This window comes from Staurois parvus, unplaced genomic scaffold (genome assembly GCF_062004578.1).
Source record: "Staurois parvus isolate SC_StPar_1 unplaced genomic scaffold, SC_StPar_1.0 ptg000264l, whole genome shotgun sequence".
NCBI lineage: Eukaryota > Metazoa > Chordata > Amphibia > Anura > Ranidae > Staurois > Staurois parvus.
In genome coordinates, this window is record NW_028318060.1 from 7,091,004 (window position 1) to 7,103,732 (window position 12,729).

General features: G+C 39.1%; 1 protein-coding gene across 2 annotated transcripts in view; it reads left to right on the forward strand.

Annotated features, from left to right (window-relative positions):
* The window catches only part of OGFRL1 (opioid growth factor receptor like 1), a 41,825-nt gene that overhangs the window by 22,083 nt on the left and 7,013 nt on the right, over window positions 1-12,729 (forward strand). The window contains exons 3-5 of one of the 2 annotated variants that reach the window (XM_089681341.1): window positions 2,317-2,398; window positions 9,623-9,701; window positions 12,431-12,497. In XM_089681341.1, coding sequence (XP_089537467.1) covers window positions 2,317-2,398; window positions 9,623-9,701; window positions 12,431-12,497 — 228 coding nt within the window. The remainder of the gene's footprint in view (window positions 1-2,316; window positions 2,399-9,622; window positions 9,702-12,430; window positions 12,498-12,729) is intronic. The other variant, XM_089681342.1, reaches the window with a different exon arrangement.

Consider the following 12,729-nt stretch of genomic DNA (forward strand, 5'->3'; position numbering starts at 1 on the left):
TTTCCAGGTGGCCCTGGCCCACTTTGCAAATGCCCAGTGTGCCTTATGGCCAGTCCAGGCCTGCCTAGTGATGAAGAAAGACACTTTCTGTAAGGGGTTCTGTGGGTGGAGGATAGTGCCAAAGGTTACACTTTAGGCTAGTGTAATATGATTATTTCTGTTAGTGATTATAGGTTGTTTCGGGAAAGCAGTTTGTAGAATTAATTTGCACATATATGCTAATATTTAGCAACTACCATAACATGTAATGACATAGGTTTGCCCGAACATCATACTAGTTATTAATACTTATGTTTGCTGTAAATTCATATAATATTCACAAAGAATTATCCATGTTTATTGAATTGTGAATTGCTAAAAAAAATCTCATTGGTGAGATGTTTTCACGAGGTTGTAACAGAGCAGTGTAGTATAGAAAACAAGGTCAATAGGGCTGTATGAGGAGTACAAGCACATGGATTTTCAAACAATAGCCTACATAGCTCAGGACATAAATCACACAGATTTATTTTAACCCAGAGAGCATTCATTAAAGAATTATTGTCTCCTAACAACTGGATGGCCAACATGGTTAGTGTGTAAAGCTGACCATACACTAGTAGAATTTCATTTGAAAATATTTATGTTTAAAAATTGTTTTTTGGGGGTTTTCTGTTAGTGGGATGAAATTGGCTTTTGTTTTTGAATGCATTGAAGAGAAAATTCAAAGGAGCAGGATGGAAAATTGTTCTCAAACAAATTTCTTACAGCGTATGTAGTTTTTTTTTCAGGAAAATCTATTTACTCCAAAACCAAATGTTTAAAAGGAAATTAAGTTTTGAAGTACTTTCGAACAACTGTCATCAAATCACCACAAATACTGAGAATTTTTGCATGAATGTTCAGATTTTCATATGAACGTTAATTCCAAAATCTACTAGTGTATGACCAGCTTTAGCACTGCAATAATCTCCGTTAATACAATAATCTCCATCATAGCTTCTAGTTTTTAGGTATTTAGCAATTTCTTGGAATTAAGAGCTGATGATTATGGTAAAGGCAATTTGTTTTCCTATACTGTATATTCTTATTGTCAGACATAATCTACATATATACTTATAGCAAGTAGTGGAATTGAGTTATCCTACAGAGTTTGTCTGAATCATAACATACTGTATAATGTACAAATAAAGTGCAGCGCTTAAATTAATGAAACAAAATTCATATACAATGTGAAAATAATATTGAATAATAATTAATCTCAAAATGTTCACAAGTGAAATATCAAATGGTGAGATCAAAGCAGAACAGTCCCCAAATGCCATGATGAGATAAGACTTCCAAGGATAGCCAATGTGAAACCAACCACTTGCATGCAAGGCTTACCAGACGATATGTGACCCTCTGCTAAGAGTGGTCAAACTACGCTTTTTATAGGTGACATCCAGAAAAATAGAAACATGGATAATTCTTTGTAAATATTGCATGAATTTACACCAAACATAAGAATTAATAATAACTAGTATGATGTTGGGGCAAACCTAAGTCATTACATGTTATGGTAGTTGTTAAGAATCATTATCAGGATACCCAAAGAAGACACTGATAATCCTCCCAAATCGGTCTCCCTATATATGATGGCTCCAACCACTCCAAACAAGTAGTATGACACCAGAGCTCATGAGGTTAAACATGTAATAAAAAATTTCTCCACATAGTGTAAAACCCTCAAATATCCAAAATGTACTGAAATATAAAATGCACTCACATGATAAAAGGCACAATTCCTTTTAAAAGCACTACAAACAGATCCAAAATGGCTGCCGGCCGGTCGCACATGCGTGTTAGTGTGTGTGTGGCTCTGCTCAATGAATAATGTAAAACATACAGTGGGAAAAAAATGATTTATTAAAGCGAACATATTAAGATAGAAATAAGGAATGGCAAATTGTTATGGATAAGGGGGGAAGATTTATAGCTCATCCTCATCCTTGCTTTAATACATATTGAGTTTGTGACCTGAAATAAGTATGCAAGTTTGAGACTTACAAATGGACTGGCTGCATACTTGGTCTTTTTTGTCATTGACTTAATAGAGTAGCATAAAATGGATGGCAATGATAACCCTCATGCTTACATTTAAAAGATAGTCAACATCGAAAACGCCCAAACATCTACTCGGATAGGATCTCCTTTCCATTAATTGTGAAGAATATGCAGTGTTGATGGCCACTAATCTTTCAGTTACCTCTACAAAATGGCTACCAATGCATCCATTATTATTAATGATACTTGGTTCAGTCAGAATATCACTAGGTATTTTTCTTTGTTTTTCAGCAGAATTTTAAAGATCTACGTTGTCAAAATGACTTGTGCAATCTCAGATTTTACATGAACAAGATTCCTTTTAAGCCTGATGGTATGTTTATGCTGGAATTAGTTTTACACATATAATAAACAGCATGCATTGAGTAGAATCGGATAGTTGCATTTGTATTATAAACACTAAATGGGCATCACTGCAAACCATAATTACATTGTAGCTTAATAACTCTTAGATGTGATAGCCAGTGGTGTATTTTGGTTTTGTGCTGCTCTAGACAAGACTAAAATCAGGCACCCCCTGCATCTAAATTTGTCCCACCCCTTCCTGTTTAAGACCCACCCCTTCATCTGTAAACCCCACCCCTTCCTATTTAGGCTCCACCTCTTCCTATTAGAGCTCCGCTCACTGACAACGATGGGCGCTATTCCTCCCACTGACATCAATAATGGGGCACTATTCCTCCCACTGACACCAATGATGGGGTACTATTACTTCCACACTGACACCAGTGATGGGGCACTATTCTTCCCACACTGACACCAATGATGTGGCACTATTCCTCCCACACTGACACCAATGATGGGGCACTATTCCTCCCACTGACACCAATGATGGGGTACTATTACTTCCACACTGATACCAGTGATGGGGCACTATTCCTCCCACACTGACACCAATGATGGGGCACTATTCCTCCCACACTGACACCAATGATGGAGCACTATTCCTCCCACTGATACCAATGATGGAGCACTATTCCTCCCACACTGACACCAATGATGGGGCACTATTCCTCCCACTGACACCAATGATGGGGCACTATTCCTCCCACACTGGCACCAATGATGGGGCACAATTCCTCCCACACTGGCACTAATGATGGGGCACTTCCTCCCACTGACACCAATGATGGGACACTATTCCTTCCACTGACACCAATCAGAGAGGAGGGAGGGGGAGAGAGAGGAGGGAGAGGGGAGAGAGAGGGGGGAGAGAAAGGGGAGAGAGAGAGGGGGATAGAAGAGAGAGAAGAGAGGAGGGAGAGAGAGGGGGGAGAGGGGGAGAGAGAGAGAAGAGAGGGGGGGGAGAGAGAGAGGAGATAGAAGAGAGGGAGAGGAGAAGAGAGAGAGAGGAGAGGGAGAGAGGGGGGAGAGGAGGGAGAGGGGGGATGGGAGAGCAGGGAGGGAGAGAGAAGAGAGAGAGGAGGGAGGGAGAAGAGAGTAGAGAGAGGGGGGAGAGAGAGAAGGAGGGAGAGAGCGGGGGAAGAGAGAGAGGGAGAGAGGGGGGAAGAGAGGGGGGAGTGGGAGAGAGGGAGAGCGAGAGGGATAGGGAGGGGGAAGAGAGAGAGAGAGGGAAGGGGGGGAGAGGGAGGGGGAAGAGAGAGGGGGGAGATGAGAGAAAGAGAAAGGGGGAGAGGAGAGAGAGGGGGGAGATAGAGGAAAGAGGGGGGAGAAAGGGAGAGAGGAGAGAGGGGGGTAGAGGGGGAGGGGGGATAGAGAGAGGCGGGAAGACATAGAGGGGGGAGAGGGGATAGAGAGAGGCGGGAAGAGATAGAGGGGGGGAGAGGGGGGGGAGGGAGAGGAGAGAGAGAAAGGGAGAGAGGAGAGAGAGAGGGGGGGGGAGAGGGAGGGAGAGAGAGAGGAGAGAGAGAGGGAGGGAGAGAAAGAGAGAGGGGGGAAGGGGGAAAGAATACACAAGGCTGGCTGGAAGTGTGGGCAGGGCAGACACAGGAGGAGAGGGCGGTAGGAGCAGGGACAGCTTTCTCTCTCCTCTCCCGTCTGTGTGAGGGAAAAGGGGGGGGGGCAACTGTCAGCACTGGGGACTACATATGTTGACAGATCCCCTGCAGTAGAGGAGGTGACTGGCGGCACATAGAGCATAGAGAGAAATGCATGGTCCTCTATGTGCCGCCCGGCCCCCTCTCCTGCCGCCTCCATAGCTGACAGGTTCTCTGTCTCCTTGCCTTTGAGCACACACACACACGAACCCGCCCGAGCACGCCCCCCCTGGCCAAGCACAGCCCTTTGCAGCAACAGCAGTGGTCCCTTCTGCCTGGGGGCGGTGCCGCCTCCCTGAAAAGTGCCGCCCAAGGCAGATGCCTTGTTTGCCTCGCGGCAGATGATGGCTGCATTAGTTTCCTTTTTTTAGGACTTTTTTTCTTCTATTTTTATCTGGTGATCCGGCCAGAAAGTTTGTTATTTTTCAAACAGAAAAAGCACTCTTGTAGTTACAAAGATTAGACAGACCATTTAACACTGTTTAAAATGATCAGCTTTTATTTATGTAAATCTTTTACCCCAAAAGGAAAACAACTGTTTGCTGTAACCAATTATAAAGTATTAGCTGGCATTCAGCTTCAATTTGTTACTGTATTTAAATCTGCTGTACTGTATATCTAACACTCTCCCCCCTTAGACTAAAAATACTGCTGTCCAAATATGCCCCCTGTACTCCTTCATCCAGAGTGGGCACTCTAATGCAGGTATATTACTGGCCATATCACCAGGGGAAAACAGAGGGAAAGTAGACTAAGAAAAGAAAACGAATGCAGCCACCACATCTAATGATTGGTGAGCTGCAGTATATTGCATTTTTCATTTTTGGTTTAATACTGCTTTTTAAAATTATAAAGGTTTTGGGTCAGTGATATTTTGTTTTTGTATGTTTTAACATGTTTTGTAGGTTTTTTTACTTTTTATATAAAATATGCATCGGTTGCACTAATAGCACAGGTGTCACAGGACATTAGAGGTTCTGATAAAGAGACGGCACAGCAGAAGCTGTTTGTGTTCAGGCTATCTCTTTCCCCCCAGTGTGAACACAGCAGTCACATAAGGTTAGGGAGTGGAAATTAATCAATTTTAGGACATATACAGGTATTGTATGTATGTAAACTTCAGCTTAAAGTATTGAGCTCTGTAAACAGATTTCTCTTTTAACAGAGCCAGAAATAAGCATGAAATATGGATATGCAATATCTACTGTTCACCTGACTAGACAAACAGAAACATTACTATTATAACTTGGAACATATAATTTTTTTTAGGATAATAAATAACATAAGTATAAAAAAATATTAATATACACTCTCTGAATTTTATTATTATACAGGATTTAAATAACACCAACAGTTTGCGTAGCGCTTTACAAAATGAAGGTAGACATTACAGTTACAATACAATTTGGTATAAGAAGAAACAGAGGGCACTGCTCATTAGAGTTTACAATCTAAAAGAATCTGAACCTATAGCCCTTTAGATTAGGGCTGCATTACAAAGTCGGATTAAACAATAATTGTGTATATAGGTCCTTACCTGCATAATCTTTTTTTTCTTTACTAAAAGTTAAGCTTTCATATATGCTGTGATCATGGACTATGAGGAGGTCAGTGAAAGTAGAGATCCTTCAGCTGCAGGTCTCTTACTGTGCTATCACTGTAGTTTCCCTTTGAACACAGGAGTCCTGTTCAGCTGCTGAATTTTTTACATTTTTTATATTTAATGAAGAATTTAGAGGGTAGAGTCACTTAAAAAGAGCAAGCTATGACTGTAGCATAGTCTAGAACCTTCAGCTAACACATCATAAAGCTTAATAGATTTGGTTTAGCGGGAGACTAGAACAGTTACAAAGTTTTATTTGAACTTTTTAAGTTTGCAATTTTTTAAAATTATTTACTTTTTTTATTATTACTTATAAAAATAAAGTGTAAATACTGGGTAAACCCAATGTTTTGCAGAGTGCAAAGCTCTCCTTTTGGGGATATTCCTCTCCAGCTAAACTGGTTGGGAAACTTAGTTGTTACTAGGCAGAGTTATTTTTGGTAGAAAAATCCCTGTTTTTTTTGGCTAGCATTTTATAGGAGTATGTGTACATGAAAATAGGTAATTTTGTAACTAAAATGACTAGCTTTCAAGTTTATTTCTAAAGCTGGACATACGCTAGTATATTTTCGAATAAAGTGCACATGCTTTAATGATAACATTTTTTTTTTCATATTATGGAACTCAAAACAATAAAAATAATTGAGAAAAATAGCAGCAGTACATTCAGTGATTTGACAAATGTTGTTTTGAAAGTACTTCAAAGTTTTGAAAAGTTAAGGTGAAACCACACTAGTGAAATAAAGTGACAAATGAAACGGAAAGCGGCTAGCAATCTATATAATACATAGTACCAATAATCATAAATGTACTGCGCTGCACTATTCACATATAAACTTACACCATGTCAGCTCATGAAATCTGACAATAATAAAAGCATAAACATGACAACCCAAAGTAAGTCTAAAGAAACTCCACAGTTTTATAAAAATATGTGAAATAGTGCTCCAAAAAAAAACAGCTGGAAAAAAAGTGTTACTGTGAATCTCACTGTGGATGGGTCTCCGCCACCAGGTAGGCACACTGGAAGGCTTACCAAAGGAATTTGACTCTTATGTTATAGTGAAGTCATATAGTGCTTTAAACAATAATGGGCAATATTCCGTCTGGTTTCTTGCTCCCATTCACCAAAATTGATATTGGGGGAATGACGCTTTAAGTCTCCATCTCCAATGGTCACTTGTGATTTTGAAATCGGAAATCTGGTGAGCTGATAATTATCCTCTCTGCCTGTTCACAAGGAGGGGTTTTGGAGATGATTTTTTTTTTTCATGTTGCAAGGCAGTCCATTAGTTTAGAATATCAGCACACCACATTGCATACAGTACCATATATGTGAGCTGTGAAGCACTAGAGACCAAGTCTACTTTGGTTTACTGTATAATTATGTTATGAATGGTAGGTCACTGCATTGCATGTACACCCCTGCATTACTACAACATAGTAGTGTGAATTCTGCCTAAGTAAAACACAAAAGGAAAGAACGGAGCTGAGTGGGACTTGGGTATTTTTGTTAAGAGTATGGTATAGAGTCTCACCTAATACCATCTGGCAGCTCCAAAACCAAATACCATTATGGGGTATATACAAAAAGAGGTGAAAACACATGATGCAGGGGATTGTATGTAGAGCTAATTCTTTTTTCTTTCTCCTAACACCAGTTACCATGGGGGATTTTTTTTTACCATCCTCTTAAACAAAACTGTTGAAAGGTTAAATATAATGTCAAATATCGTGGACATTGTCTTTTTTTAACTTGGTGAGTAAATATCCAATGTGTAAGGTCAACTGAGGCTGATATACTAAAGGATTTGAGAATGGATGAAGATTCACTTCAAATATCCAGTAAGGTGCTGATATAGGTAAACAGGGATTCTTTTAACACATGATTGGATAGTTGATGTGAGTAAAAGCAAAAGAAGGTGGCTCACTGCCCTAGTGCATTACCATAGGAGCTTTTATTAATAAAAGGTTTTATGGTGATGCACTAGGCCAGTGCACCTTCTTTTTGCTTTTATTCCAATGTAGTTTTCCCTGAACTGAAGTGGGCAGCAAGGCCCAAGTGGTGTTTTGGCTCCATGTGGTGATTGTTCGTCTTTGATTCCACAAGAGGGAAGAGGAGTTTATTTGGACCCCTAGCATGGAGTGTTCTTCCCTCTATAGCGCTGACAAGAACACTTAAGTTGATGTGCATAGTCACATGTTTTATTGTGTGTGAACATTCTCAAATCCAATCTCAAAAGCACTAAATCTGCCTCTATGTGTATTTTTTTTTCTTACCAAGAAGGCAAAATGTTTTATTGAATAAAAAAACCCAGACTACAGTATAAAGCATTGAATTGTACAAAAGTTGAACAGGAATGGTTACAAACAGCTAAACAAATTAAAATAAAAAAGACAACAACGTGGTGACAATATGAGAAGGATACTGATTATAACACAGTAGTGGAGACCTGTACCAAATAATAATTTTCTATATGTAAATTTAAAGTGGTATTAAACCCCAAAACAAAAATGTAATGTTTTGCAGCTTACCAATCCTTAGAATGCGGTGTCTGCATTAGTTTTCTATTTTTAAGGCTTTTTTTCCTTTTAACTCAGCTGGTGATCTAGCATAAGATGATCCTTTGGACAGCATAGGATTGTAAGAAGAAGAGAAGCAGCACTGCTTATAAAAGTGCGTGGATCTATAGGGTATCTTTCTACTGAATAGACTAGTTATGAGGGTGCTTACTTAAAGTTCTAGTAACCTAATAATAAAAATAATAACCAAATAAAGTGCAAACCATATAAATGAACCTATACATTCACATCCAATCTTTTGTAACGTGCAATATATAAGTGGACCATAAAAATCTCTACAGAATACTTAAAATATATCATGCAAAAAAATTAACCAGTATAAACAAAAAGTGAACTAGCATGAACCTTATATCATTTTGTGCAAAAAAAAGCATTTAAGTGCAAAAGTGCCACAAAACTTCATAAATAAGTGAATTAATCTCAAAATGCAAGACAAAGGCCACACAAATGTGTTGTATATTCTCTGTACCAGCTTCCTTGCAAAGAAGAAACACACACACCAGTGTTTGTGCCTCTTACCCTCAAAAATGCCTACTCACCAAACATAAAAGACCCCTTATTAATAAGAAGGTCTGAATGCACTTTTGTGGATAATCTCTACACTGTCCTGGTTGTATTCCACTTGCTCCTCTCCGACCTCAGAAATGGAAACATCTGTATGACTAGTGGGTCTTCTCCTCACCTTAACCACTGATTCCCAGAGCAGACCACTAAGACCTCTATTTCATTCCATTGGACCCAAGGTAAGACACACACACAAAGAGGAGACCTCATTGCTTACCAACATTTTATTAAAAGGCATATAAAAACAAATGTGCTCTCACATGAAACTGTACCTGTCCTTTGGACAGCAGCATTGTAAGTCTGGGGATAGGGTAGTGTTAACATGTCCATACATGGGTATGTTTTTTGTTTAGCCTGCAGGCTGAACAAAAAAAACAGACCTGATTCCCCCATCTACACAGTTTCTGTGGATGCAGGAATGTGCCCACGTTGTCTTTGTATTCTGACAGGGGGCGAGTCCCCTGCCTCCTTACTGTCAGAATTCACTGATCAGTGCCGCAGCCTATTGGCAGCAGCATTGTTTGAACTGAAATTTTCCAGCAGTCCCATTTGTGAGAAGTCGATCAATAAATCAACAGGTGAAAATAAAGGAAAAAAGTCTAAAAAAAAAAGGAAAACTAGAGCAGCCAGAACATCTAAGAATTGGTGAACTGCATATTAATACATTTTTTGGTTTTGGGTTTAATACTGCTTTAAATGTGTGCTACAGTTAGTAATGGCTAATGCTTTTGGCTAATATTTTTGTAAATCATTGGGTCTTCTCTATGAATGCTGCTTTGTTTTCATTCAGGAGTATATATTGAAGACATTCTAAACAAATGGAAATCAGACTATGATAAATTGGAACATAATCATACATATATACAATGGTAAGTGTTGCCGCCTGCTCTCTATAATAGATGCCTGTTTTAGTTGAACTCTTACATACTCCTGAAAAACATACCAAGATATGAGCCTGCTGGTTTTGTGTTTAAGACTTTTGCTCAACACCTAGTGATTGCCTCAGCACTTGATGTTTCGGATTAGCCTACCATCCTTTTTCAATAATTTAGTAAGCCTGAAAGATTTAGCCAACTGCCCCTTCTCCACTTCCCCCTACCTGCTTCTTACTTTTTTCTTTCCTTACTCTGTTTCCTTCTACACTTACAGTACTTCTCTCCTTCTGGAAATGTTTGTGCCATGACTATTGTGTACTTTTGATGTTTATACACACCTTTGTCTTCAAATATTCTTCATTCTTCTTCACTTTGGATTGTGCTTTATATTGGTTTGTTATTGTACTGATTTTTTGTACACCATTAACCAGGGGCAGACTGACAACTCATGGGGGGGGGGGGCAATAGGGGATAATGGGGCCCCTGTGTCCTTGCGCACACTCAAAGCACACCCAAAAAAGCCTATAAAAAGGTGCCAGAGGCATTTCATGGGACCCCCTACTGACCCAGGGCCCTCAGGCAGTGCCCAAGTGCTCAAATGGTCAGTCCGCCCCTGCCATTAACCGCATCTCCAACCAACACCTGTATTCTTACCTTATTTTTCTTTTTCCTTATTCTTATTTTGTCTCCATATGGACAAATTCTGTATCACATTGTCACATTGTTTTGTATACCTGTTTACACCTTCTTTATAAAAACGTATTAAACAAACATGGAACTCTTTTTTTCTGGCCAAGGGAATTGTAATTCTGCACAACCAGTATTGTGATTTGCACACCTCTCCACACTGTACACACTTCTGCTTCCTTGATTGCCTCCCTGTCACTGGAATTAAGGTGATGATGACTTGATGACCAGTGGACAAACTGGATCTAAACAGATGTTATAGGAAGCTGAATTGTTGAACAGGTAAATTAATTGCTTAATCAGTAACTATGTGTGTCACCGGTCTGGTTGTACAAAGTGGAAAATGTGTGGAAATCACAATATTAGTTCTCATAGAAAAGAAAAATACTCCAAAGGAATTGGGATTTTTAAGGTGCCGATTAAACATTACAACAATAAATAAACATGTATTATTTTTATTATTCCATATCAAACATTAGGAAAAACGTTACATAATAAAATCAATAAAAGTATTTTTCAAGAACAGACTTTTGATTGAAGAGTTCACAACACATATTTTGCTGTAAATTGTCATGGTGTAGTAAATTTCAACATGTTTCACCTTCTCAACGCTTTCTCAGGAAATATGTCATACATCACCTATAGAAACAATCCAAGCACAAATGGCTGAGAACTATGTTCAAACTACTCTAAAAAGTGACACCCAGCGAGACAGTGGTTGAAACCCCCAGGAAAAAAGAGGTATATGATTGGCCACAGGAGCGACACCAGGTAACAGATAACTTCTAACGGCAATGTCCCAAAACTGTCCAGTCCTGGCAGATGACTTGTGGTGCTCTGTCAGTATGGAAAGCTGATTTTCTAACTTAGACACATTGGCTATTTTACTCAGCATTGTGATTTGGTGACTGGTATCTCCACTTTAGCATCTGCCAGCATTGGACAGTTTTGGAATATTGCCTTTAGAAGTTATCTGTTCCCTGGTGTCCGAACTCAGTGTAGAGCTCTTCACCCTGAGGTCATCACAGAGGACAAGGGGGCACTCTATGTCTGGAGGAAAAGAAATTTAATCTCCAAACACGGAAAGGTTTCTTCACAGTGAGAGCTGTGAAAATGTGGAATAGGCTCCCTCAAGAGTTGGTTTTGGCCAGATCAGTGGACTGCTTCAAAAAAGGCTTGGATTCTTTCTTAGATACACAGAATATAACTGGATACTAACATTTATAGGGAAAGTTGATCCGGGGAATATCCGATTGCCTTCCGGGGGATCAGGAAGGAATTTTTTTCCCAGCAGGAGCAAATTGGATTATGCTTTGCTGGGCTTTTTTGCCTTCCTCTGGATCAACTGTGGGTATAGGATTATAACTTTTTTTTTTATGATTGAACTGTATGGACTTTTGTCTTTTTTCAGCCACACTAACTATGTAACTATGTGCTGTGGCCAATCATGTACCTCCCTTTTCTTGGGGGTTTCAACCACTCTGTCTTGCTGGGTTTAACTTTTCAGAGCAGTTTAAACATAGTTCTCTGTTCTTGAAAAATACTTTTATTGATTTTATTGTGTAACGTTTTTCTTAATGTTTGATATGGAATAATAAAAAAATAAGAATTTGTATGTATTATTGTAATATTTAATCAGTACCTTAAAAGTCCCAACTGCTTTGCAGTATTTTTCTTGTCTGTGATATCCTCATTGGGATGCGGTGCTCTCCTCTGGTTAATACTCTTGTGGTGCACAAGATTAGTTGTTCATAATTACAAATCCTTTGGAGGATAAATAGTAAACTTACATGTATTTAACCTGTGTTTTTAGCTCTTTGCCTGAAATTCAGCTTTAAAGACTGTACCTTACAAGTTTTTACTGTGCATTGTGTACTGAAGTATACTGGACTAAGTAGCAAAGATCATCTCCAGCCCACTTTGCCTCATTAGTTGTCTGGTTATCACCTAAACCTGTGACAAGTATTTGGAAAAAAGACCTGTGAATCTGCGCATTTTGATAACACTTAGACTACAGTCCTTTTCTTCTTTTTCAGGCTCTTTCCTCTAAGAGAGCAAGGTTTAAATTTCTACGCCAAGGAACTCACCTCATACGAAATTGAGGTAAACCAGAATTGTTTGTATAATTAAGATGACTGGTTTCATAAAGAAACTCATAAACGTAATTGTGCAGTCCATGTTTAATAATGCTCAGTTATAAAGGCAGGTGTTTCTCTTTCTTTTTTTTTTTCTCTGCCATCGCTTTGAGGGTTGACATTTGTTTTCATGGATTTGTGAGAAACCGAGTAGGAGACATCTTTGATGTTCTCAGAAGTGCTTGTGTGACATCTATTAA